General features: G+C 45.5%; 1 protein-coding gene across 3 annotated transcripts; it reads left to right on the top strand.

The window, feature by feature from the left end:
- On the top strand, positions 1–26,707 carry Max (MYC associated factor X). Of its 3 annotated transcripts, XM_005072751.4 has the most exons (5): positions 1–210; positions 880–906; positions 8,808–8,915; positions 23,902–24,025; positions 25,242–26,707. In XM_005072751.4, the coding sequence occupies exons 1-5, from the start codon at positions 175–177 to the stop codon at positions 25,427–25,429; spliced, it is 483 nt and encodes a 160-aa protein (XP_005072808.1). In that variant the 5' UTR covers positions 1–174; the 3' UTR covers positions 25,430–26,707. The 3 variants fall into 3 exon arrangements, with proteins under 3 accessions (XP_005072808.1, XP_005072809.1, XP_021084450.1); XM_005072752.4 differs by lacking the exon at positions 880–906; XM_021228791.2 differs by lacking the exons at positions 1–210; positions 880–906 and adding an exon at positions 24,494–24,578.
- The last annotated feature ends 790 nt before the right edge of the window (positions 26,708–27,497 follow it).

The raw sequence follows: 27,497 nt of genomic DNA on the forward strand, positions 1-27,497 counted from the left end.
GTCGCCCGTGTTGTGTGTGTGTGAGTGTGTGTGAGTGAGTGAGTGAGGGAGCGAGTGAGTGAGTGAGTGTGTGCGTGGGGGCACTCGGCTTGTTGTTGTCGGTGACTTCCCCCTTCCCTCCACCCCTCCCTTCCCCGGCCGCCGCTGCAGTGGCCGCTCCCTGGGCCGTAGGAAATGAGCGATAACGATGACATCGAGGTGGAGAGCGACGTGAGTCCCAGGGCTTCTTCCTTTCCGTTCGGGTTGTCAGTCGGGGACAGCGGCCGGGGCTCTCAGCGGGGGCCGGGGGGCCGGGTCGCCGCCGCCTCCGTCCCCTTCCCCCGGGGCCGGGACCGCCTGCGTCGCGCTCCGGGCTCGCTCCCCTCCAGTCCTGTCCGGAGAGGCCTCCTGGGACTGAAGGTGGGAGCAGACACGCGGCCTCTGGGACCCCCACCTCCTCCCGCGGAGGAGGGTGCCGAGGCCTCCCTCTCCACTCTATCCGGCTGGGGATCCCATTATCCGTCCGGATCCTGGGCAAGGAGACCAGCACTCAGGACCTGCTTCTTGGGTCCACGATCCCCCTCCAACCCGTGACCCGTTGATCCTGGGGGCGAGGGGACTGGGAGTGCTCTGACTCCCTAGGGGGGTTCGGGGAGAGCAGTGTGCTCCCGACCCCTCTCGTCCGTCCGGTTCGGATGCCAGAAAGAGGGGCGGCGCCTGGGACCCCCACCAGGTTCCGGGATCCCGCTGGAGAGAGTGGAGGGGAAAGAGGGAGGGAGGGGTGTCGGGCTGACTCCCCACCCGCTGCTTCCTCCGCCGCCGGCATTTTCTTTCTTATTATTGAATGCGAAGTGTAAAAATAACTTCTATATTTTGTATTTTTTTTCTCTCTTATTCCAGGAAGAGCAACCGAGGTTTCAATCTGCGGTACGTCTTCTACTCTCCATTTCATTTTCATTTCCGTTCAGTTTTGGTCCTTTTTGGAGTCAGAGAGAAAAAGAGATCGTTCTTTATTTTTTAATATTCTTGTAAACTCTCCTCTTAACCGCTAAGGTGAGGTGGAGTCAGCTGGGGTTGGAGGTGGGGGGGGGCGCTGCAAATCCTATGATTCTGACTTCTCAGGAGGTAGATCCTATAGTTGGTAGGTAGGTGAGTGACAGCGAGCCCCATGCTAAAACTGAGTTGTTCTGGAGTGTTCAGTTAAGGATGCAGCCCAGGCATGTGAGACACGAAGTGAAGGGTAGTGTTATTTCAGAGCAGACTTACAGGTCACGTTTACTTAGGAGCAAGTAAGCTCTAAGCAGTATCTGCCCAGTTGTGTGAAGCTGCAAGCACAGTGATAATCGCCTTTAGCCAGTCACCTGACTGCTGCCACGGACCCTTAAAATCTAGAAAAGTATGCTATTCTCAACTAACAACAAGAGCAAAATGGAAACAGGGAGGAGCCAGAAGTTAAATCTTGAAAGTGTCACAGCTTCTTGTGGCCTGACTTTCCATTTGAGAAGGAAAAAGAATGGTTGAAGAGTGGCATTGTGCGAGGCAGCTTGGCTGAAAGGTGACAGATGAGTCCTTACAGTGTTATCAGTAACTTCTTTGGGTTTTGATGTTAATGCTTCTTGTAGGTGTCTCTGTGGATTTGGGATGACACCATAAGCTCTTGTCTTTGGAGTCTGAGACTTAGCAGTAAGTGGGTATAGATTAGGGAGAGGGAAAATGATTGAGAATAAATCCAAATCAGAGAAGAGAGATGAGTGTTACATTTGATAGTTGGGAATGGCAGGAAGGGTATACAGGGAGGGCCGTAGTGCATTTGCCTGTGGGGATTAGGTAATGAGGTAGTCGACGGGAGAGGGGAGAGGTAAGGACTCCGCTACTGAGGAATGCATGCCCCTTGTAAAAAGTCGGCTGTCACCCTGCTCTGGTGCTTGATGTAGGAGAGTGAGCTCAGTGTTGCCAGGTCTTATTGTTATTTCAGGCCTGGGGTTAGACCCTTTACCACTGACCCATACTCTCTGGATCTTCCTACTTTAAGAGAAGTGTTAAAATGTTAGAAACAGATTATTATTTTTCTGGTGTATTTGTGTGTAGTTTTTGGCTGTCCTGGGACTTGAAACCAGGGCTCTCAGCATGCCAGGCATCTGTGTGGAGCTATAACTTCAGTCTACTCCATTGATTTTTTAAAGTTACATTCACTTAATGTGTGTTTGTGATCGTGTGCATGCCATGGCTCACATGTGATGGTCAGAGAACAACTTGGGGAGTGGGTGTCTCCTTCCAGCATGTGGGTCTGGGAGTTGAACTTAGGATCGTCAGGTTTGGCCTCAACACCTTTACCCACTAAGCTATTTGATTTTTAAATCCTATGTGGAACAGCTGTTGGGGGCTTATAGAGAATTAGCTGGATACAACTAGGCTTGGTTGCCCAGGCCTATGAACACTCTTACTCTTGATGCCAAGGTAGGAATATCAAAAGTTCAGGCCTGTTTCAGCAATTTATTGAGACCCTGCCCAACATACCAAAAACAAAAAACAAGAGTCCACAGTTGTATCCAGTTCTGAGGCCCAGTGCTTAGGAGGCTTTGGCAGAGGGTTGCTCTGGTTTTTAGGCTGGCCTGGGCTACAGAATGAGATTCTGTCTCAGTCTCGAACAAACGAGAGCTCCCTACATTTGTCTCTCTCTTGCTTGGGAATTTAGCTCTGTAGTACACTTAGCTTCAGGAGGCCCTGGTTCATCCCTAGTGCTGAAAAGACAAGTTTGCAGGGTGCCACTTTGATAGCTCTGCTGCAGGACTTTAGTAATCACAGGGTAAAAACAGGTTCTTCAGTTGTGTCTGCTCTCCATTAGAGCCTCAGAGATTGCACAGATTGCCTGAGCATTAAGAACAACTTTATTAAGAACCAGTTGATTCTGAGAGCAGTTATCACAGAGGTCTTAAGGATTGTTCTGAGAGATCCTCACTGAAGATAATGTTTTATTTCTTTATGAAGTGTTACACATACTTCTATTAAAACTCAAATTCCCTTTTGGTTTTGTTTTCAGCTATTATCTCTCTTTTTTTTTTATAGAGAGAGAGTCGGTTTCAGTATGTAGTTCAGGATGGCCTCGAACTCATAGAGATCCTCCTACCTCAGCTTCCCAAGGACTGGGATTAAATGTGTGTGCCACCATGCCTGGATACTGTTATTCTTAATAGTATGAGCTTGGTGGTTTTTATTTGAACCTGTTCTACCAAAACAAGAACAAAAAAAAAAAAGCAATTTCTTTTCCTCCTCCAAGTCTCCAGGTATAAGATCTGCTCCAGGGCTTGATGGAGTTAGAGGGCAAGATTGGTAAGGCTTGTTTTGAAGACTCATCCTTGAGTTGGAATTCGATTTGCTTTTCAGTGAGAGATAAGATTTCTTATTTTATAATAAGGGTTACTTTAGCCTTCCTCTATTTAAAGTGTCCACTGGGGTGGTGATGTACATTAATTTACTAAATGCTTCCATTCCTGGGAGGCTGATCTTACTTTATCTAGATGTTTTTACTTTTCTTTCTTTTTTGTTACGGTGCTTAGGATCATTTCCTTTCATTCTGGGACAAAGTGAAATTTTTGTTGTTGCAGGGGATTGAACCAAGGACTTAGACCCTTTGTTTTAATTCCATGTACTTGTTGAGATTTATCTGGTACAAGTTTATCATGATGGCATAAACAGAAAAAGCCAGTATATTATAGACACAGTGTATTGGACATCTATCACAAATGGAGTGGAAACATGGATCCCTCCCTGTTCCTGTGAATACATCTATTTGCTTATTGAAATTTAGTGTGAATGATAAATACATTTTTAAAGGGGGGAACACTATTAAGTTTTGTCTTTGGAAAAACATTTTTTAAAAAAAGATGTGGATTCTGAACAACTGTTTAGGACTGCAGAAGAACTTTTAAAAAGTTATCTGGAAGTCAAGTTCACACTCGTAATCAATTCCAATACTCAGGATGTTGAGACAGGAGGATTGCCATGAGTTTGAGCTGAGTTACAGAGTCACACACACACACACACACGCACACGCACACGTACAAGCACACGCACAACAAGTTATTTGGAAAATGCCCTGTGGGTCCTAGCATGAAAAGATGATCATATTTTATAATATCACTACAGTTATCTTAAGCGTCATGAAAAGTTCTAGCCATTCAGCTCAGTGTTAGGAGGCTAACAGAAAGTGAAACTGATTTGACGGGTGCCCTACACGGAAGCAGCCTGCCTCCTGAGCGGAGCTCTTAGAGGAAGTAACCCTAAACACTAACTACTGAGTTTGGTAATTGCAGAATCTCACTGGTTGGTGTTAATTTTTTAAGGGAATAATTTGTATTTTAAAGATAAGTTTCTGAGGTAATTATTTATGCAAGGGGTTCCTTTTGCTTTACTTCTGTTTGGGAAATTTCTCTGGGAAAGAGTGAAAGTGTTGTGTGAAATGTAGGACCACTGAGTTGATCAAGAAACCTGAGGCTTTTCTCCATGTATTGTTTTTACATCTAATGAACTCAACTCGTTGCGGTTGCAATAACTACTAGCCAGCTAGTAGTGTAGCTGGTTTAAAATAGGTTTGTGCTATTCCGCGTCTAGACCTCTCTGGTTTAAAGCATTTTTAACTTGTCAGCTCTTCGTATCTTTGGAGAGGGAAGTACTTGGGAGGAAGGAAGCTGCCCACTCTGGAGACTGGAGTGGAGGGAACTTGCATGTCTTACCTGGGATCAGCTGCATGGTAGGAGTGCATATTTGTTTCTGCTCAGAGAGCTGACTCTGATGACGAAGCAGTGGGCTTCCTTCCTGTGTGTGCCTGGAGAAGGCAAAGGTGCTGTTGAGTTTTTAAGAGTGGTGGTGCTTTATCAAGAGACTGATCAAAGAATCCTATGACTTTCATTTGTGGGCAGGGAGGCTTATGATGGGGTTTGCTGTGTAGCTTGGCCTCCAGCCTTCAGTGATTCTCCTGCCTCAGCCTCTAAAGTGTGAGGACTAGAGGTGTGCTCTCAAGCCTAACTTCAGTTTGCTTTTCAGTTCAAATGTCCTAACAAAGAAATCCTTCCTCTTAAACGGCTAGTGTAATGGCACTTATGGGTTGTGTTCCCAAGTTCTTTTAGCACCAAAAGATGAGAGAAACCTCAAAAGCAAGTATATTTATTGTAGATCACAGAAATGTATCCTGGCCGTGGGCTTCAAACGGAAGAGTTTAGAAAGAAACTGTAGTAACTGCCTGCCTGCTGGAGACTTAGTGAGTTTATCTCATCTCACTTGCCAGTTGTTTTGTGTTGCAATTTTTGTGTTGGTTAAAATGAGCACTTTTAAGTTGTTTAGAAGTTGTTTTATTTGATCTGATTCTTATCAACCAGAAGTAATAAATATACTGTATAAGAATTTGGAACCTTTGTATTTGTCAGTATTCTTAGATTTCAGTAAGACTAGCTTGATAATCTTGAGTGACTCCTTGTACAGCCTTAACATTTCTTAAACTAAATACATCTAATATCCACTAAGGATGACACAGATTCCCTCTGCGTGGAGGGTTTTCTGCACTGACATTGAGGAGTTAGGTAGGTGTCAGGCAGCTTGGAAGAAATGCTGTTCTGGGGAACCTTGTACATCTTTTTACAGTAAGACACTTCCTCCATGCTAGGTCTTGCAGGAGAGTAGGTTGTTGACTAGTGAGATGCCATGAATAAAGATGCATTCTCTTGCAATAAGTTGAAAGGAAATTCTCTTGAGAGAGTTCCTCAATTCTGAACGGGTCTCCTTAGCTTCTGTATCCTCCTGCCAGTTTAGTGACTAAGAAAACGATTGCTTTCAACATTAACTTGAGCAGCACTCAGTGTGCTTGTTAGTGTGAGAGGTGACAAATCATAGGTGAAGATTTTGTTTCTCTCTAGAGTGTATATGGGGCAGCCATTTAGGAACCTGTGGCATAGCCCAAGAAAACCTCTGTGATCCTCTATTCCACAAGGGTACCACCTTTTCCAGTGTTTGCGTGACCAGACACTTCTCGGTACAGGCGAGAGAAAGTGCACTCATCTGAGTTTTTGTTTGTTCCACTACTGTAATTGCTGTGATGCTGTAAAAAGAGTTCATGGGAGGATCTCTAACACCTTATGCTGAGAGTCTTCACCTGGTTTTTCTTTCTCAATTCTGAAATCTCGGCCTTTTGGGACTGAGCTGTCAACAAGAGAACTTGGCTAACAAGGCAATCTTTTAGTGGGCCCACTGGCCCAGCATGCAGGGCTGGGGGTACCATCCTTGTGTGCAGCTTAGAAATACTTTCCAGAGAGAACTCTCAGCCTTGTGTGAAGGCGTGTCAAGTTTTCCTATGCTCTATAAGCATTAGAAATGCCACTTAATTCAGAGTTGCCTGGAATTAGGCTTGTGAGTTCCGCATGTTTTTCACGTGTGCTTGCAAATGAAGCTTGGGGGAAAGGAAAAACAAATAGATCCTTGTGGCTCTCTCTGTTCAGACGTAACAGCTGAGGGTAGACATGGCAGGAGGGATTGCTCTAAGATTCCACCGTTCTGCTAGTTAAATTGGGTCTGGAACCACCACAGAAATTCCATCCACTGCTTGGAGAACAACAGTCCCCAGCCCAGGCTTTCTACCAGGCAGTGGCCTGCCGCCTTTCCTAGCCAAGCCAACTTCTAACTTGGCTGACTCCCCAGATGAGAAGCCGAGATTTCTGCTCGTGGTCCACAGCCAAGTTCACTACAGTCCTCCAACCAAAAGACTGTTGTCCGTCTGAGTCCTTTCAGTGCTCAGCAGATGGGAGGGGTGGTACATCTTGGGGGTGATGGCGGTGTTGGGTTCAGCTTAGCTCCTTGCTTGCAGCACAGGCCCACAGGAAACCAAGTCCAACTTAGTTCTAACTGCCTGAGATTTTCAGGGTTCTCCCAGAAAGAAAACAGACAATTAGAATTTTATTTGTATCAGCAAGAGGCATTGTGGGTAACTAGTGTCACTGCTTCTGTGCACAGCTCTTAAGCTGGGAGGAGGGCCAGGAGTCAGGGTGATTTAGTAGACATGAGTATCTTGGGCTGCTGCTGAAGACCAAAGCTGAGCAATTGGTTTGCATGTAAATAGACCATCTTGGAAATTACAGAGCAAACACCAGAGGCCTAGTACATGCCAAATGTTGTCCTAGATCTTTTCTGTCCTTGAGTATAGTGGCAGGCCAGTTTACCTGGGCATTGACGTGTAGTTCCTTCGAGTTAACTTACACTGCTCTTAGAGGGCAGCTGTGGTTATCTTGCCCTAGTGTTGTATAATACAGTGATAACACCTCTACCCTTGTTAACTGGTTTTCCACGCTTGTTCCTTCCGGATTCCTCATTCTATTTTCTATATAACTAGTTAAGAAAATCCTTTGCTTTCCAGTGAACTGAGGTTTAAGACGGGATAATTTTAGAAATCCTCCCAGCTTGTGCGCCATCTTTGGGATAGTGGCTGTGATGGGAAAGTGTATCCATTTAACAGAATTGTAGGTGAAGCTCCTGAGAAAGCAGAAGGAAAGTAGTCCACAGGGGCTCTAGGCTCTAATCCTTTTCTTCTCATTGCTCTTGTCTGATTTCTGTCTGCCCATCTTTTCTAGTGCAAGGGTTCATTGTTAAGCCAAGTTTATGCTTGCTGTTGCATTTTCTTTTTGTCTTTTTTTTTTTTTTTTTTTTGGTTTTTTGAGACAGGGTTTCTCTGTGGCTTAGGAAGCTGTCCTGGAACTAGCTCTCATAGACCAGGCTGGTCTTGAACTCACAGAGATCTGCCTGCCTCTGCCTCCCAAGTGCTGGGATTAAAAAAAGCATTTTCAAAATTCCTGGTGCTTTTTCTGGGCTTACTAGCCAGGTCACTTTCTAATGTACAAACAGCCTGCTCTAGTCAGGGGAAATGCTCAAGAGAGTATTTCTGTAATTCCTGAAATAGAGGTGTGGTGAAGTTCTTGCTCAAGTAGGTCCTTGTGTTCTGTTTAGAGGGAGATGAAGCTCCTTGGCAGTGCTCCCCAGCACGGTGCTCTGCTGCCTTCCCCTTCCTGATTGGTTGGCAGTTCTGGGCCTCACCAGCTGACTGTTTATAATTCCAAGCAGGAAAGGTTAAAGGCTGGCTAGGGTGTTTAGAAAAGTGCCAAATGGGCCTGACCTGCTGCATGTGCGTGAGGAAATTTACCAAGAGCATGTAGGTGTCAGAAGGTCTACTACCCAAGAAGTGCCTCTCTGGCTCAGCCTGTGTGAGAGGAAACCCAAGTGCAGTTGGCACATCTGCCAGCTATGTCACAATAACCTCAAATGCGGCTGGGTTTTCCAGGAGTTTGGAGCTCTCTTGTGTGACTTGATGAGAGGGTATGATGGTGACTTGTAGCAGGGTGTCAGAGTAGAACCTTGGGGTGGTAGGTTTCATGCGAACAGACGCACACCCCACCCCCAAGTCTCATGGTAGAGTAACCCTATCTTAGGGAGGTGCCCACTGACGCTTTCTCTAGTTACATTGCAACCACGACTGGCAACTGCTCCATCATGTAGGCTGGGGATACTTGCAGGAGAGTCACACTTTGTCCCCTTGAATAACTTTGGTTTTACTTGTGCATGAGCTGGATCCACCGTGCTACTTTGGATGTTCCTGTTGCAAGCCTTGCTCACCCCTTTCTCCCTCTTTAACAGAGCCTAATTCTGGAGACTCCTAACTGTCCACCTCACTCTGCAAATCTTCCCAGTCCACTTGCCAGGGCCAGCGCTGACTGCATACACTTCCAGGCTTTACCACATCCACCTGGAAAAGGAGTGGCATTCCTAACGTGCTCTTTCTTCATCTCTCCTAGGCTGACAAACGGGCTCATCATAATGCACTGGAACGAAAACGTAGGGACCACATCAAAGACAGCTTTCACAGTTTGCGGGACTCGGTCCCATCACTCCAAGGAGAGAAGGTGAGTTTATTGGCAAAGCCAGTTGGCCCACCAGTAGCTTGAAACAGGACATCCTTCCCTTCTGTGAAGAAAGGCAATTAGGTGGCACGGTCTCTTATTTTTATTTACTTTTTTGTTTGTTTTTTGATTCTTTGGAAGATTCACACACGTCTCAGTTGTTCTTGATTATCTTTAGCAAAAACAGCATCAGTTGTAATAGAGCTGTTTGTGAGACATCCCTAAACATGGCCTTTCAAAATTGGAGATATGTGTCATTAATTACATGTTTCTATGGTGGTGCTGGGCATTGAACCCAGGACCTTGTCGTGCTAGGCAGATAAGTTAGTCATCCGTGACATTATTATAACTATATACCTATATACTGTGTTGTATAGCTTGGTCCGTAATTAGTTTGTGATCACTAAAGATTCCCAGGTCAGTGATCCCCTGAACCTCTGTGGGAATCTGTCTTGTGCAGTTCAGCATTAGTACTTAGTATAAATGAACACTTGCAGGCAGGGCTGTGAACCTGCCTGAGCACCAGTGATTTCCAGCCCTGACAGCTCCTCTTCCCAAGATGTGTAAACAGCATTGTAATATGAAACAAGAGTTAAGAGACTTGTTCATATGAAAGAGAAGTAAAAAGAAACCATTCCCATCCTCCCTAGAGGCCTTTAGAAACTGCTGTTTTCCCTGGAGAGGCAGGAGCCAGCTGTTTCTGTCTTCAAAAAACAAAAGCTTTGAGCAAAGGCCTATGGGTTAGGTCACTCCTTGGAATATGGAGTAAAAAATTTGTTTGCACAGTTACTTCCACCCTTGACTCTATATAGCAGGCTGCTTTGTGCAGCCCTTCCATAGAATAAGTGGTAAACTGGGGAGAATACTTGTATTTTTTGAGGGTTATTGATATAATGTTAAGTGGGGGAGGAGCTCAGCAGTGGAATGGCCTACTTATTGTGCATAGGTCCTGTGGGTGATCCCTAACCCTGAAAAAAAGAAAAACAATTTTTTATTTATTTTGAGACAAGGTCTCACATAGCCTAGGCTAGCCTGGAACTGGCTATGTAGCTAAGGATGTCCTTGAACTTATGATGCTCCTTGCATCCATTTCCCAAGTGCTAGGTTTATAAGTGTTTGCAGATATACTTGGTTAGCTTGTTTGTTTGAAAGAGTCTCGCTGTATAGCCAGACTGTCCTGAATTAAGGATTCAACCTCTCGTGCCTATTGGAATTATAGGCATGTGCTATTATTACACCTGGCTTAAGAGACACCATTTTAATAAAAGCAGTCTTTACTCTTAGATGTACTTTAAGTGGCTTTACTACTTTAGTTCTGTGGTAGGGGTCCTGAATTTGTTTGGTTCTCCAAGATTAAGTTTTTCATGTTTAAAAAAAAACATTGAAAAGCTGTGGTTTATATTTTGTCTATGATGTGGCCTTCTGTGCGGTTGAAATATGGAGTAAGTTTTAAGCTTAAGGGAAAACACAAATAGGCAATGTGGATACAGTATTACAAAATCAGAATTTGCTGTGGGTTAAGCCCACTTAGTATGTACTTGATTTAATGGCCTTGAACCAAGGTACTTACCGGAATAACAACATTCCTGAGTCTAACACTGAGCAAGCACCACAGGAAATCTCTGACTGTAGAGACGCACCCTTTGTGCAAAAGATTATCTCTCATTCATGTCCGACCTGTTGGTGCTCATTCTGTATACCATGGTGTCCATTAGCAGTATTTCAGTGAGCTGCATGGACAAGAGCTACCTTGATCTATGCCTCACATGTAATAAGATACTGAGGATGTTCTTCTCAAGGGGTGGGCCATGAACCACCTACATCCAAACACCAGATGAACTTCCTGGAGGTGAGCCTTCGAACACACACTCATAACAAGCAGTCAGATGATTCTGAGCCACACTGAAAGAGTAGGTCACAAGCCACTGCTATCTCTTCCTTATTCACCTGTCTCACCTTGCTAGTACACTCTTCCTTAAGTCCTACAATTTTATTATACTAAGTCCTCATCTCCTTCCTCCAAGGAAGTTGATGGTTTGAATTTGGTAGCTTACAAGTGGAATAGTTTGTCATTTGTGGCACTTTCACTTACTCCTCTCAGCTAATTTATTGAGGGTCTATGCACACCAGCCACTGTTCTTAGCAAGAAATAACAATACAAATCTCTATTCTAGGAAGGAAATGATAGAAATTAAGGATCACTAAAAAATATGAGTACTGGCTAGGCATGGCGGTGGCAAATTCCTTTACTCACAGCAATTGGAAGGCCAGAGACAGGTGGATCTTTTTGAGTCCAGCCTTCCAGCCTGGACTATATATCAAGTTCTTGATAGCTAGGGCTGTCAGCTGTGTGTGTGTGTGTGTGTAAGTGCTATGGTAGAAGGAATGGTGGAACTTGAATTGGGACAGACAGATCTCACTGGCAAGATTTTATGGAAGCGATGAATTGTCCGTCTGTGGTGCTGGTCATCACAGGCAGGAGGAAGATGAGTGTAACAGTGGCCTGAGGATCATTTGGAGGAAAAGTGAATGGGTGAGGATGGTATCAGGTCCTATACTGTAACTTACTTGTGAGTTTGCTTGCTTGCTTGTTGAGATGGGTTCTTATATCACTGGCTGGCCTGGGTGACCCTGAATTCCTCATCTCCTGCTTCCACATCTTAAGTGCCGCCACAACTTAGTCTTTTTTTTTTAATAAAGGGGGAAGAGAACCAGATTGTCTGTCAGTTTACTAGCTGCTGTTCTTATTTCAGAGTCCTTCCTGTCCTGTTTGCTCTTAACTTTGGCTGAACCCAGCCTCTTGCCATGTGAAGGACATGACTTTTCATTATTCTGTCTGTCAACAGTTTCACAGGTGCAGGAAGCCTTAACTTCCTGAACTCTTTGGTCTTTCAGGCTGATGTCTCACTGCATATTGCAATTTTCTTCTTAAAATGTGGTATTGGAACCAAAGGAAATTGACTCACTCTTGATTTGAATTGCAATGGTTAAAGTTGTGACATTATGTAAGTAGTCCTGAAATGACTGTTCCGTGTGAGTTTTAGAGAGCTCAGCTCAGATTGTTGCTATGTCCCAGGTGACTCCACACTTAACGTTGGGATTATGTGATTTGTGTCCAAGCCTTTTTTAAAATTTTTGTTTGGTTTTGTGAGATAAAGTTTCATTCTGTGGCTCTCAAACTAGTTTGAATTCACAGTAATCTTCCTGCTTCAGGCTCCTAGATGTGGAGATTTATTTTATTTATTTACTTATTCATTCATTCATTCATTCATTCATTCATTTAGATCTTGTTTCATGTGTATATGACTTTTATTCGTTTGTTTTTTTGGTTTTGTGAGAACAGTGTCTTTTTATATAGTCATAGCTGTCAAAAAACTCACTGTATAAAGCAGGCTGTCTTCAAACTAGAGAGAGATCTGCCTGCCTCTACCTCCCAAGTGCTGGGACTAAAGACTTGCTCCACCAAGGCTGGCCTTGTATATGTCTTTAAATATACGAAGTAATGAGTTTGATCATAGGCATTATATTCATACATAATTTTACTTTTTCTTATTTATTTTTGTTTATTTTGAGACAGGTTCTCACTATGTAGCCCTGGCTATCCTAGAATTGACTATATAGATCAGGCTGGCCTTGAACAATTGACATTGATTAAATTGGCTCCTAACCAAGATACTTGGGGATGGGGGAGGGGAAAAAGGACTTTTTCAAATTTGGTGTAGAGTTTTGCTCTGTAGCTTGGTTAAGAACTCAGAATTCTGCTTCAGCCTCTCAGTCACTAAGACTACAAGCATACGCCACTCTGTCTAGCATGGGGCAAACACTCTGTTTGATTGTTTATTGAGGTGGTATATTATACTGTGGCTGAGAGAGAGAGAGGGAGAGAGGAAAGGAAGGTAGTCTTGGTTGATACAGAATTTATAGTCATTTTCCTGCCTCAGTTTCTTAAGTATTGGAATGACATGAGAGCATCATTATGTCTGGCAAGAGAGGAAACTTAAGAAGCAAACTCCATTTATTCCTTGTTTCTTTTTCTGACAAAGTAAGCATCATAAAAAATGCCTATCTTTCCTAACTTCTGTAATCCTAAAACTTGGGGGATTGAAGCAGGATAACTATGAGTTCAGGGTCTGCCTGGGCTACAGAGAGAGACCTTGTCATTAGTTCTTCCTACCCTCTGTAAAAGAAAAAGAGAGATGGCCCAGTAGTTAGGAGTACATGCTGCTCTTTCAGGGGCCTAGGTTCATTATGGCTCATAACCTCTTACAACTCCAGCTTGCATGCATGTTCGTTCTCTCTCTCTCTCTCTCTCTCTCTCTCTCTCTCTCTCTCTCTCTCTCTCTCTCTCTCTCTCTCTCTCTCTCTCTCTCTCACACACACACACACACACACAGACACACACACACACACACACACACACACACACACACACACACACACACGAAAATAGTTTTCTTTAAAAAAGAAAGACCAGTAAGCTGGGTGGTATTGAACACCTGTAATCCCAGTACTTAAGAGATGGAGGAAGAGGACCTGAAGTTCAGGGTCTTTGTCAGCTACATAGTAGGTTAGGCCATCCTGCACTGTGTGAGACCCTGTCTCAAACACAGCCTTTCTACGGGGCATCATCACCATTGGCAATCACTGTTGTTGCTGCTCCTACTGTTATCAAAGATGACATAACCCCAGTTTGTACCATAACAAGGAATAGAATGGGACTGCTGAATTTTATTTTACCATAGTGCTGAAGGATAAGCATCTGAGGGTGTTTTTAAAGAAATCAAGCCTGGTAGAGTTGTGCACATATATAATCCCATCACTCAAAGGCTGGGGCAGGAAGATTGCCACAGGTCTAAAGCCTGTTAGGCTAACAATGACCTATCTCATGCAAACAATCTTCCCCTACTCATGCTAGCAACGTTAGTTAAATACAGTAAGATATGCACATGTGTGAGTGCAAAAGTAAAGGAACATTTTGGGAAGTAGGGGGATTCAGTGGAAGGAGTGGAGAGAGTAATGGGGCTAATATGTTCCAAGTACATTATATGTATGCTTGAAATTGTAAAGAATAAAACAACAAAGGAAGCCTTACTTAAATACTGAAAGCTTGTCATTTCTTGGGAGCTGTCTTGAGATAGATCCATTGATCAGTGTGTCACACAGGAGTTACTATGAAAATACTTGTTCAGAGTGGTTTATTCAGGTTACACCAAAATGCAGAGTTGAGGGTCACCTGGAGTCTACAGATTCTTTCTGACTCCACATTTCTCCACTCAGCCCCAGAAAGTAGATCATTCCAGTCAGTGGTCTGTTTAGATTTGTCTTCGGTCTTGGCTTTGGGAAGTGAACCTTCATACTCCGTTGTTTTAAAGTGTTTCTTGTTTTTCCTCTTGTCGTTTTCCAATTGGAAGTCGAGCTTATTGGGAAAGATGGAATGAAATTAGGGCTAGCCAGCCAGAGTAACAATGAGAGGAACATCAACTATTATCCCCCTTTTAATAGGAAGATGTTATTTTCCTTAAATAGGGGTTATTTGTTTTCACAATCTTTGGTGGGTTCTAAGGAGTGTTACTCAATGGTTCATGGTCCCTCCCTGCTCACTGTTGACTTGGTAGTTGGAGGCAAGACCTTGTAGGCAGCCCTTCACTCTGTCTTTATGTGAGAGTAAAAGTCTATTCTCTAGCCCATAAATTAACCCCAGTATTAGTTCAGAATGTTTATATAGCCACTCCTCTCTGCCTATGATGGTCAACTATAGCAATAGAAGGATGATTTCACCATTGCCACGTGCAGCTGGGCATCAATTTATAGGAATTTTCCACATTGTAATGTTGCTTCTTAAAGGCCTGTTTATTGTCTGTAGTGTTGTCTCAGGCAGTCACGCTGTGCATTTCTTCCTGGTAGAGATGCATGGAAAGAGTGTAACCTCACAGACAGCATTTAAGCCCAGGATTTTGCTAGGCATGGCACTACATGCCTGTAATCACCATGATTGGGAGACAAAGGCAACAGGATCAAGAGAGCAAGGTCATCCTTGGCTATGTACCAAATTTGAGGTCACTCTGGGCTACGTGAGAGCCTGTCTCAAACGAGGGGAAAGAGCCTTGATTTCTCAGTCAGCACTCAGCTCAGAATGTCTTGACTTGGGTGTGAGAGCACAGGGAGCTTTGCACCGTCGCAGATCCAGCACCTGACAGTTCTCCCTCTGTGGTTGTCGTGAGAGTCAGGAGAACGGTGGCTTGCACAGTCCTTTAAAGAAAGGACACTGCCCACCCCTCCTGTGTGTACCCCTGTGAGGCCAAACAGGTTTTTTCCTTTTTTGGTTTTTCGAGACAGGGTTCCTCTCTGTATTGCTTTGGAACTCTGTAAACCAGGCTGGCCTGGAGCTCACAGAGATCCACCTGCCTCTGCCTCCCAAGTGCTGGGATTAAAGGCGTGTGCCACCAACGCCCAGCTAGGTACTGTCTACTCTTGAGGGTCTGGCCCTACTGCAGAGAAAGAGGTTAGCATCTAAAAACATTTAAAAGACAGAGCAGTCAAGTCTGCTTTCCTTATTAAGGCAGGTGTGTTTTAAGACAGTAGCTTCGTTATGACAAGGAATATAATGGTTCTTGGCAAATACTCAGTCCCACTGTCGTCTTACCAATATTTGTGTTTGCCTGATTTTTTTTTCTTTTCTTTCTGTTTGTTGGCTGTGCTGTGCCATCACTAGGACCACCAAGGCAGGGAGCCTGTCTCTCAGGCCTAGTGGAGGAGCTCTGTGTCTGTCCTGATTATCTCAGATTCCTCTTTCCTGTGGATGCCCTGAAGGCAGACCACTCATTCTAGCCACGATGAATACATCACTTCTGGGCTGTTGGTGGCTTGACTTTGAAATGGAACATAAGCCATAGCCCTGTCCATTTCACCTCATTACTCATTAGCCAAGCTCCACTTTGGGCAAGTGTCGGCTTCTGTCATTTCTTATAAACCTTTTCTGTGTCTGACCGCCAAGGTCTTCGTGTGGACCAGTCAGGTCAGAACGCAGTGCTGCTTGTAAGAGAAAACTCTTACAGCCCTCCTAGTAGCATGGAAGAGTGTGTCTGCTGCCCTGTTGGTCCAAAAATGCTATCAACTTCTCTGAAGCCCTCCTCGAGGTCAGACTCTAGCCTCAGAATCCAGATGTCTGACTCTAGAGCTATGCCCAGGCATTATCTCCTGCCTGCATTCCACCCCTGCCAGTCTCCACCTCGGGCCCTCTCTCTTAAACGTTTCTTTTGCCCTTAAAACCCATTCTTGTTCCTTTAATTCCAGTGGCTCCATAGGCTCTCCTTGGTCTTAGTATGTACCAGGCCTGCCCTTGCTTAGCTTGCAAAGGCAGATGGGATCTATGTTCCTAGACCGAATTCTCTGACTAATGGAGGATCATCCCCAAAGTCCCGAAGAGCCGGTGATGGAGCTTTACCTGAGGGGGACCAGGAGATTCTTTTGTTTCTTGAGATTGAGAAAGGTAGAGACTGATCTAGACCTTCCCTTAAACATTTTCTTTCTTTTTCTTTTTTCTTTTTTTCTTTTTTTTTTTGGTTTTTACTAGACAGGGTTTCTCTGTATTGTTTTGGAGGCTATCGGTCCAGCCCAGCCTCGAACTCACAGAGATCCGCCTGCCTCTGCCTCCCGAGTGCTGGGATTAAAGGCGTGCGCCACCACCGCCCGGCTACTTTTTCTTTTTTGGCTTTGAACAAAATTGCTAACCCTTCAGAAGAACGGGAAGAAAAAACAAGTCTGTCTTTTTCTCTGACACAGCTACAGCTTCCCTTTTTCCTAGGACTCTGACCAGCACTGTCTGGTAGGCATTTAATGTGAACCACAAGCATAATTAAATAGAGCTCTATGTAAATTCAGTAAGCCTCTATAGAGGGTACTGCTGGAGACTAACAAGTGAGGTCTGAGGACTGGCTCCATGGGTGAAGTGGCAGGGGAAGTTTGAGGTCCAGAGCATGCATCCCCGGGACTCCACATCTAATCATAGCACACTGCGAGGTGAGAGCTGAAAACAGGAGAATCTATAGGAAAAGAGGCCATGAATTTGAGAGGGTGAAGGGCAGGAATGGGAGAGGTAGGGGGGTCTATTTTAATTTTAAAAAATAAAATTTAAAAATTAAAGATAACATACTAAAACAATTTCTACATTTAAAATTATTGAATTTTTTTGTTTTATGTTTTTCGAGACAGGGTTTCTCTGTGTAGCCTGGCTGTCCTGGAACTCACTTTGTAGACCAGGCTGGCCTCCAACTCACAGAGATTCACCTGCCTCTGCCTCCCGAGTGCTGGGATTAAAAGTGTGTGCTGCCACTGCCTGCCTGGTAAAATTATTGAAAATTTAATATGAATATTTGGTTGCACTGCCCTTTTTCTCTTTTAGAGAGAAAGATGTTTTGTTTTGAGACAAGGTTTTTTTAGATAGTCAGTCTGGCCTCAGACTGTGCTGTGTAGTTGAGAATAGACTTGAACTCCTGATCCTCCTGCCTCCAACCTTCAGAGTGCTGGGATTACAGGTGTGTCCCACCATGCCCAGGCCCTATTTATTTATTTTACTAAGAATTAAATATCTATATATTCTACATTTGTGAATGTAGCAGCACTGCAGCTCAGGCCAGTCACCTCCAAGTGTTCATTATTCAATAGCCTTGTGGCTAATGTGGGATCACACTGCATAGTGTACTAAAGTCTACTCCCTGTGTTACTCTCCAGCTAATGTGACAGAAAATGGTCACCACCAACCCAGAGACTGTAGATGTAGCTCTATTGGTGGAGAGCTTGCCTAACATGCTTGAAGCCCTGGGTTTCGTCCCGAGCATTGTATAACCAGGTATGGTGGCATACACCTGTACTCTCCACACTTGGGAGGTGAAGTTCAAGGTCAGCCTCAACTACTTAGTGGGTTTGAGGCTATTGTGGGCTATGTGAGAACCCCCACCCCTAATGCACAGAATAGATAAAGTCTAAGAAGCCTGGAACTCTGTCAGCCTGTCCTCTGCTCAGGTCTTCTCTAGGCATGGGAAAAGTGTTACATGTTTGCCGTACTTAACCTTGCTTTTCCCCAAACGATCTGTCCCTCACATTTAGTCATTAAGGGTGTTTCCATTATCAGTTTGGGTTTGTGCACTTTTCAATTTTTATAACTAAAAGTAGCAGTGAACAGCATGATGTGTGTGGCCGTTCTGAATACAGAACCCTTCTCAGGAATTGGATGAAGGGCAGCAGCCACTGGCTTTGCTGTGTATTGCCCGGATACTTCAGGCGACTGTTTCATCTCATTCTCTCAGTGTAAGTTTTGGGGTCTTCCCTAGAGTTTGACTGTCCCAATTTCACGTCACTGGGTTTTGTTTTGTTTTTTCCCCCTTAGAGAGTAACTAACTTAGTAGGCAAAAGCTAGTAATTACTTATACATTTTTGTTTATTACCTGTGAAAGTAAATTCTTTTCCACATGTTTATTCACTAGATCTGTTTCGTCTTCAGGGAGCTGTGAGTTGCTCTTGCTCTCCATGGGCACAGTTTGATGGGGAAATGCCATACTTCAATCATGGTCCCAGTGTCACAGTTTAGCCCATGAGGTTTGAAAACTCATTTTAGACCCTTAAACTAAAGTCTTGCAGGGTCTGTCATCTCTGTGACTGCCTAGCAGTCAGCCAGGCCTGCCAAGGGCCTGGAAGCTCGAAGCCCTTAGGGAACTTCATAGCCTTCCGCCTCCCTCGCTACCACTGACGGTTCCATTTTGGAGTGAACTAGTTTAAAGGAGACCCACATTTGTTATGCAGATTTACTAATTTTCATTTCCAGAAAGGGGCGTATTCAACCGAAATGTGCACCAGGTTTGCCTGCCCTCTCCCCACTTGAGGTTCTTCAAGGCAGAGTCTTATGTCTAAGCCACGCTGGCCTTGAGCTCACCATTCTCCCTCCTCAGGCTCCCAGATGCTGGAATTACAGCAGGTGTAATGGCCCACCATGCCGACTAGTATCTGGCCTTGGAGAAGAACAGGGACTCGTAGAGCTACTAGCTTCAGGCCTCCAGGGGAGATCAGAGGCGCTCCTGATGCTGATGCTCTATCTTGCCTCCCACGCCCTGTTGTCTAAACCAGTTTGCCTTTTTATACAGGAGCAAGTAAGTCTGGTAAGAGTAAGAACTAGAGTGTGAGGGATTCTTGCTTTATTTGTGTGGGGGGGGCGGGTATCAGAGGAAGACAGCTTTGGGGAGTCGGTTCTGCTCTTCCGCTACGAGAGTTCCGCTCACTGTGTCATTACCCGGTCCTGAATGGAGACTGTTGGGAGCCACTGCTTTAACTAGGGCTTAATAACCTTGACATGGCTGTGTTGATGAACCTCAGGAATCATAGGAAGAAACCTCAAGTTTCTAAGTTTCAGCTGCTTTTGAATGCTTTGAGTCCTTTTGTGAAATGTAGATTTTTGCTAAGAAACGTGGTTGCCTCTGCTAGCTGTTTCCTGAGAAAGGGGTATTCCTCTGGAGAAAGGATTGACTTCCTTCCCTTCAGGCCACCTGCTGCCAAACCTGGAGTCTTCTCCATTGCACCTTGTGGGTTCCCTCCTTTTCTGGGTTGCCAAGAGGCAGTGGAGGCAGCAGAGTGGGGAGCTAAGCGGATCCTTCCATCCCTGCCTGCCCTGTTCAGAGGATTCTTTCCTACTAGCTTGTTTGCGTCATCTTCAGGCAGTCCTCGCCACCCAGCATTTCTTCTCCGCTAGGAGCCTGGTTAGGTCTCACCTGTGGAAAACAGTGGTCTTTGATGCTACTACTACTACAAGCCAGTTGTTGTTGCTATTTGGTTTTCTTTCTTTTTAACCAAAAAGACTAGTCTTCAGCCATTGCTTTTCAGTCCAGGCCTGCGCTTGTGTGGAGCTGGCTCACCATCGCCTTGACTCTAAGGAAACCACCTTCACTAGGGTTTTTGGTGTTTTTTGGTTTTTGTTTTTCAAGGCAGGGTTTCACTGTGTAGCCCTGGCTGTCCTGGAACTCTGTAGACCAGGCTGGCCTCGAACTCACAGAGTTCCGCCTGCCTCTGCCTCCCGAGCACTGGGATTAAAGGTGTGCGCCACCACTGCCTGCCTTCACTAGGTTTTCATTGCTGTCCGTGCAGGCTGTGGTTCTCCTGAAGTTCTGTCCTCATCCTCACTTTTACTCTCCATGGTAGCTCTATCTCTGCGGTTCTCCTGGTCTTTTAAGATTAGTGCTACAGCTGCCTCTGCTCCTAAACTATGTTATCCAAGACTTGGGTTCAAATTCTGACTATCACCCTCAAATTAACTATTTGAGTAAGTTTCTTCTCGGGGAAGGTTGTGTGGGGTGCCTCGTACTGGCAGCAAGTACTCCATGTGAGCTGCTGCTGTTTCTGTTCTAGTGGCTATTCTTCCTTCCATGTGTAAGATGGATTTGCAACAAGAACCGACAAGGCTGCCCAGCATCTATTCTGTGACTCTCTATGCTGCTATTTATGTATAGCATGGCTACCTCTTTAGTCCTTTCAGCCACAATCTGTCCTGTCTAACAACTCTGTCCAAACTATTTAGGGGAGCCATTTTTACTTGGAAAGGCAGAATTAGTGCTTTTTAAACATTAAAAACTAAATAGAAAAAAATTTTTTGGGTGCTTACTAAGGCAGTGGTTGACCTGTAGCTTAGCATGCTCTGTGTGACAGCTCATGTGGACATTGTCAGTTGACTCAGCTGCCTGAGAGCCTTTTCAGAAAACAGAAACTGAAAGCCTAGAGCCATTCCATAGTCCATGCCACAGATCCCAGAACCTTCATCTTGATTGTACTCTGAGTACTATGAACTCATAAAGGCTGGGAGGGACCCTCCCCATACCATACAGTTGTGGCTGCTCACGTAGTCTTATGTGGTTTGAAAAGATGGTATGTGTAGATTGCAGATGAATCTAGCATTTTTGGACTCTAACTTTTTTGTTTTTCTCCCTGGAGTGGATGTACATTTCATATTTTGTGGCATTCTATAGCTGTATTTTTTTTTATTTAGACTTTTTGAGTATTCTGAAACAGACAAAATAAAGTGAAGCAGACCATTTTTCTGGAATTGTTGGTTAGCCAGGTCACCCTGCTCACATGACCAAGGGAACTTTTGCTTTTAGCTAGCAGGGGCCAGAGGAAGGGTTATGTTGGGTTTAGCCATAGGGTTGACTTGAATGCTGGGTTTAAATTTAAAGCAGGGCTCAGCAGTGGTGCCACAGGCCTTTAATCCCAGCACTCGGGAGGCAGAGGCAGGTGGAGCTTGGAGCTCGGAGTTTGAGGCCAGCCTGGTCTACAGAGTGAGTTACAGAAAGCTCTGTGTAGTGAGACCTTGTCTCAAAAAAAATTTAAATAAAAAACAGCCCTGTCTTCTTTAGGGACCACCTGTCTCCAGACACTGTTTGGGGCCTTTATAATTGAGTTTTCACTGAAAACAAGCCTGCAGTGAAAACTGCTGTCACCTAGAGGACCGTGTTCTCTTTTGTGGCTTGTTGTGCTCACCACTCACTTTTCTCTTGATGCTACTTTCACGGTTCCGGTCATAAGTATCTGAAAGAGAAACTGAGAGCACACAGGCCTGCGTGGTTTGCAGCTCAGCAGCAGGCGTCCCTGGGCCATATGCAAGTGTTCTCATTTTCAGGTTCTGCCTTCTCCCCTTGTCCCAGATGCTCACATGTGGTTAAGAACTAATGCTGCCTTCTGGGAACTGTTAGAAAAAGCAGCTTTAAAGTAGGCAAATTAAAAAGAGACTGGCTTACTTAACAATCCCAGCACTTGGGAGACTGAGTCAGGAAGATCACAGTTTCAAGGCAGACCTGGGCTCAGTGAATGAGACTGAGGTGTAACTGTGCATAAGGACTTATCAGTGGAGAGAGAGTAGAGAATTTCTAGTTGGTTGGGAGCAACCATGGACAGGAATGTCTGCAGGTAGGTAATATAACTCCATCTCCTGCATCTTTATCCTGCAACCTGCCATTGTCTGCTAAGCAGCTTGAGTTACATGTCTGTCAAAGAGGCAAGGTATTTTATTAGTCCTTACTAATTATCTGCACCCTCCCCGTTTGGCCAACTATGTCTTCTGAGGAAACAAGAACCACTGAAGTGTCCGTTGCTGGGTCACCTCCTTCCTCCTACACAGGCTGACCACTCAGCTAAAGAGACACACCCAGCTTACCTCACCTCATTTCCTTGTGCTGCCCTGACTTCTTCTCACGGGCTCTACCATGTTTTAATTCAGAGCTCACTATTGATGGGGGTGTCAGGTCCTGTGCAGTGCTAAGGCGGTATCTGGCACATAGTGGGTTGTCACCCTAGCCAGAAGCTGCCTTTTCAATGACTTTTGTAATCTGTTAGTCGGGTTACACTTGTCAGTGCTGCCTGTGACTTGTCTGAATAGAGATAATACTTATCTTCTCCACTGGACAGTAAATAAGCTTATGGGCAAAGATGCCATGACTAACTCATTTTGTTTCCCCACAGTGTCTGCCTCACACGTAACTCTTACCAGATAAAAAATGATCGATTGGATAGGGGTGGTTTCCTCTTGAGCAGATCAGCATGAAGGTGCTCTAAGAGGAAAGCCAGGGAATTTTCGTGGTTTCGAGGCTGGTGAAAGTTGAGGCCTTGCACAGCTCATCTCCCCTACCTTCAAGTTGATCATTGGGATTTGGTATGAGTAGATTAGGTTACCAGCTTGAGGAGCAGTGTGCTCTTTGCCTTCCCCTCGCTGTTGTCTTCTGGCTGTTTCGGGGCCCTGTAGTATAGTGCAGAATTGTCAAGAGTGCAAGGCTTTCCCAGTGCTCAACCTCTGGAACGAGTGCTAGACTCAGGGCCCTTGTGCTACCCAGCCTTCAGCTTGTCTTTGTATGGTCTTACACGATGGGCTGGTGACCTGGCTTTAACTCTGGCCATATATGTAGTTTGGTGGGGATCTTCCAGACAGTGTGATTCTAGGGGCCCAGTAAACAGTAACCTGTTATCCATTTTATTGACTTATATATTACTTGTTCCCCTGATGAGCCAGGCCCAGATTGCCTACTATAATGTAGAGGTGTGGCTGTTTCCTGAGATGGCCCAATAACCTGTCCTTCCTGTGTTGATCAAACATCTACAGCTTTCATGATAGTCGCTTTAGACAGGAGACAAAAATAGTCATACAGAGGGAGCATTGTACAGTTGAGTGTACTTACCAGTAGTCTTGAGGGCTGGTGAAGTCTTAAGACCTTGTTGGGAAAATATGTAGCCACCTTTATTCCAACAGCCCATGATCTTGTCATTCTGAACCTGCTGCATGTAGCCAGGCCCTAGCAGAGTGTATGTGGCCTGAGTTTTCATTGTGTTTTGACATCTTCTGATGTAGTCAAGCTGGGTCTAGCAGGTACAGAGCCCTGGGTTTAATACCTAGCACCACATAAAACTGGGAGTAATTATCCCAGCACTTAGAAGGTAAAGGCAGGAGTAACAGACTCAGCTACATAGTGAATTCAAGGCCAGCCTGTCTCATGGCAAGCTGAAGACTTTAAAGTAAACTAAAAAGCCCCAGAGGGTTGAGACTCTGGTTCATGGCTGTAATCCCAACAGTTGGGAAGCCTACCTGGCCTTAAAGCCCTGTCTCAAACAAAAACTATCAGAAAAAGATCCAGGGATGAGAGGAGTATAAGTTCAGGGTCAGACAGGCTGGAAGCCTAATCCATCTACAGGCTAGCTGGGGATTTTAAATAAGCCACTGTGCTCTGAGTCTGGGGTTCCTGGTAGAGCTGAGGTTTGTGAAGGTAAGTTCTGTGAATCAGGTGGCACTTGGGATGAAGGCCATAGCTAGCTAGCCCTTACTCTTTCCTCAGCTTTTCCATCTTGCCCACCCTCCTGTTTTCAGCCTTTTTTTCCTCATGCTGTTGCCAGGGAAAGACGTAGTTCTTCTGCTACTCAGACTTGGTCTTTATTCTGTCCCATGGTTTTTTTTCTCATATTGCAACAGGCATCCCGGGCCCAAATCCTAGACAAAGCAACAGAGTATATCCAGTATATGCGAAGGAAAAACCACACGCACCAGCAAGACATTGATGACCTCAAGCGGCAGAATGCTCTTCTGGAGCAACAAGGTGAGCAGCCAAGCTCATGGGGCAGCTGGCCCTGCTGTGATCGGCCAGGCTGGGGCTTTCACACCTGGGCCTTCGGTCAGAGCCAGAGGACCATGCCTCAGAAGCATCCTCAGCCCTGCTCCACGGGCCTTCGGAGTTGAGTGTTAGCGCCATCCTGAGGAAGGACCAGACCCTCCAGTGAGGAGATGGAGGAGCTAGGGAGTTGAACATCCAAAGGCTTGTATCTTTTTGGCCTGATCTCTCCCTTCCTTGGGGCTCAGGTGCTCTGCCTGCAGTAAGGGTCACACCTGGTGTCAGGTGGAGCTGTAAGGTCCTCGGAGTAGAATGTACCATGTAAGTACAAGAGTCTCCAGGAGTTCAGGAACAGTGAGCCCTCCCCATTGTCAATAGTGGTCCAATCAGGGCAGCCTATGGGCCAGGCCCCTGCTCTTCTGCAATGCTCACACCCGCCTTTTCCTACAACCACAGGGGAAAGCGAGAGCTGATCAAGTTCTTTGTTCCTGGGGAATTCACTTCTCTTCCTCCCTCATGGAAGATGCAAGTAAAAGGAAATGCAAGTAACCACCTGGGTTAGAACATCTCACATAAAATAAATAACATGAAGGGTTGATCCTCCAGGCTCAAGCTGAGCTGAACCAAGGGATGGGCAGCGGGTGGTGGCAGCGGGTTGGATGATGGGCCAAGCAGCCTGCATGTAGGGGTGTCTGTTGAAAAGCCCAGGTATTTTGTGTGTATTGGTGACTTGCTTCCAAGTGTCCAGCTTGTCATTCCAAGTGGATTTTGTTCATAAGACCCAAGCCAAAAGTTTTCTTTGACCCAATTTATTTTGTCATCATTTCCTGCTATCATTGGGCCTTCACACGTTCATGGAGCCTGGCATTGCTAGGCTTGCTTCTCTTCTGTCGTTGCATTGCTCCATCCAACAGGGAACTCTTGCTCTGGTCTCTCTTCTGGGTCCATGGCAGGACGGTGTCTCATCACAAGCCTTCTCTTCAGGGTGGTATAGCAGAGTGGCTGGCCATGTGTGCTGGGCCCCTAAGCCCAGCTGGGAAGGAAAAGGGGGAACAGCCACCAGAAGGGAATGATTTCTGAGCCACCCTGTGCCTTGGGGGCCAGCAAGCAAACCCTTAGGAAGAACAGGCTGGACCCTGAGTCTGAAACTTGCTTTCTTCGGATCTCCAGAAGGTGGTAACATGCTCCCTTGGTTGCCTTTTAGTCCGTGCACTGGAGAAGGCAAGGTCAAGTGCCCAACTGCAGACCAACTACCCCTCCTCAGACAACAGCCTCTACACCAACGCCAAGGGCGGCACCATCTCTGCCTTCGATGGAGGTTCAGACTCCAGCTCAGAGTCCGAGCCTGAAGAGCCCCAGAGCAGGAAGAAACTCCGGATGGAGGCCAGCTAAGCCATGTGGGGCAGGCCAGCAATAAAAACTGTCGTCTCCATCGTCTCTTCCTCCTCAGTTCCTCGTTAGAACCCTCGAAACCATTGAAAGACTCTTTATTTTCCTTTTCTCTTTATTAATTGTTATTTTTGCATAGAAGCTCTTGGACAACAGCTCTCATCACGTCCCTGTGTCCACTATTTTTAAATGTATTCCCTTCAGGGGTTCCTGTCCCCACCAGAAATTTTAAACCAAAACACCCTAACTTGGCAGCTCTTTCTGTGGAGGACAGACAGCCGGCCAGACCTCTGAGTACATGGTGTCCTGCGCCCCCCCCCAGCTCCTCCAGCCCTCAGAGTGTGTGCCTGGAGGGCGCCTGCTCCACGGGCCCCTCCCAGTCCCCTCACCTCTGTTTGGCGGACTTTGTGACTCTCTGAACTGCTCTACTTTGACAAGATGACCAGATTGGAGTAATAAGAGTTAACCCCTCCTCTGTAAGGATTGTTTTTGAAAAAGCTATTGCTCCTGTTGAAAGACCAGATTCTTGAAGAAGTTTGTGGTGTAAAAGGAAAGCAGGGACAGGATTGCAGAATCCTTGGCATGTTTCACTCTTCAGTTATTTAAGTCTGCAGAGCCAGCCTTACAGAAGGCCACGTGACACTGGTATGTATAGGAGGTGGCAGCAGTGAAATGGCCTCCCAGGAGTGGTGGGGTGGCTGTTTGTGGGTGGGACAGGGAGGGAGTCTTAGGTGGGGTAGAGGTTTTGTATTAAGGGCCAGTGATGATGTTTTGATATTTATTTCCTGCTACTGAAATTCGAATTTGAATGAAATGCCCCTATTTCTGATGATGTCGATATTGTAAAGCGACAGATTCATAAAGCAATGATCAAATCTTCATTTCTTTCTGTGTGTATTTCTAAGAAACAGAGCCAACTTTTATATGTAAATACCAAGAGCAACTTACCTGGTACTAAACCCACAGCCCAGTACAACCTCCCTGCCCTACTTGCCTCCGGTCCTGGAACTTGTCGCCACTGTGTGATCCAGCCCTGGCTCTGGCTGTGGTCAGCAGATCCCAGTGAAGGGTTTCATGTCTTTAGGCTTCATTTCTTTGTCTTTTTCCTACTCTGTTGCCAGCATTTGCTGATTTCTAGTGTATACTCTGTAGTCTCAGTCGGTATTTGATTCCATTCCATGGAAATAAAAAGTATGTTGTACATACTGCCCAAGAATTGTCTTGCAAGTTAAGGCTTCCCCCTTTACTATAAGAATATAAATAAAGACTTATTTTATCCTTTTTGGTAGTGGTGTCTTCTTGCCCCTGGAATGCCAAGGTAGTTGAGGGAAGAGCCTTCTGGAAGCTACTGGGCCTCTGTGGAAATTTGAAAGAGAAGCAGAGATCTCTCACTGGAGCCTGCAGAACCAGGAGCCACTGTAGCCAGACCTGTTTCTCCCTTGTCTGTCAGCCTGCGAGTGGCTAAGTGGATGGTAGGAAGCCACTTTCAGGCTTGCAGTGGGTAATCGGTGGCAACAGTTCTGGATGAACAATGAATGCTCTTCTGAGGAATCGCTGGCTCAGAGCTGTGGTTCTTACTCTCCTGGTAATGAGTGTCCATTGTAAGAGGTGGCCAGGGTTTTTCAGTTTCTAGAGAGTTCCAGTGACAAAGAGGAAACAGCAGAGCTGCCAGAGGCTGGACATCAAAAAGACCACAACAGCATCAAGTTAACTGCTGTGGACCCGACCCCAGCCTGAACTGCTTTGACCTTTGAAAGAAAAGAATTTCCAGCCAGAAAGCATCTCCATGTGGTTTTCCATTCTGACTGACAGGAAGTACTGCTTCCATAGGCCAAGGGAAGAAGTGAAATGAGGTAAGTGCTTTGATTTTGAATGTAGAGAGTGCTGCGGTTTGGCTCCCTCGAATGTCAGTCTGGTTAATGGAAGTTGGTGGATAGGTTGTGTGTGTACAGGAAACAGCATCGACCCTCAGCCGTGGTACACAAAGGAAAGCAGTGCTGCCGGGAAAGCGGGGCAGTGACGGCCTTCCTCTCCTGGCACGGGAGGGGAGGGGAGAGGAGGGGAAGCTTGG

This window comes from Mesocricetus auratus, unplaced genomic scaffold (genome assembly GCF_017639785.1).
Source record: "Mesocricetus auratus isolate SY011 unplaced genomic scaffold, BCM_Maur_2.0 Super-Scaffold_15014, whole genome shotgun sequence".
Classification (NCBI taxonomy): Eukaryota; Metazoa; Chordata; class Mammalia; order Rodentia; family Cricetidae; genus Mesocricetus; species Mesocricetus auratus.

What these genes read in the sequence shown, in the direction of transcription:
- Max (XM_005072751.4), top strand. Translation starts at nt 175, where the DNA reads ATGAGCGATAACGATGACATCGAGGTGGAGAGCGAC. An exon ending in AACCGAGGTTTCAATCTGCG is followed by an intron (nt 907 to 8,807) that starts GTACGTCTTCTA and finishes CATCTCTCCTAG; the next exon opens with GCTGACAAACGGGCTCATCA. An exon ending in CATCACTCCAAGGAGAGAAG is followed by an intron (nt 8,916 to 23,901) that starts GTGAGTTTATTG and finishes ATATTGCAACAG; the next exon opens with GCATCCCGGGCCCAAATCCT.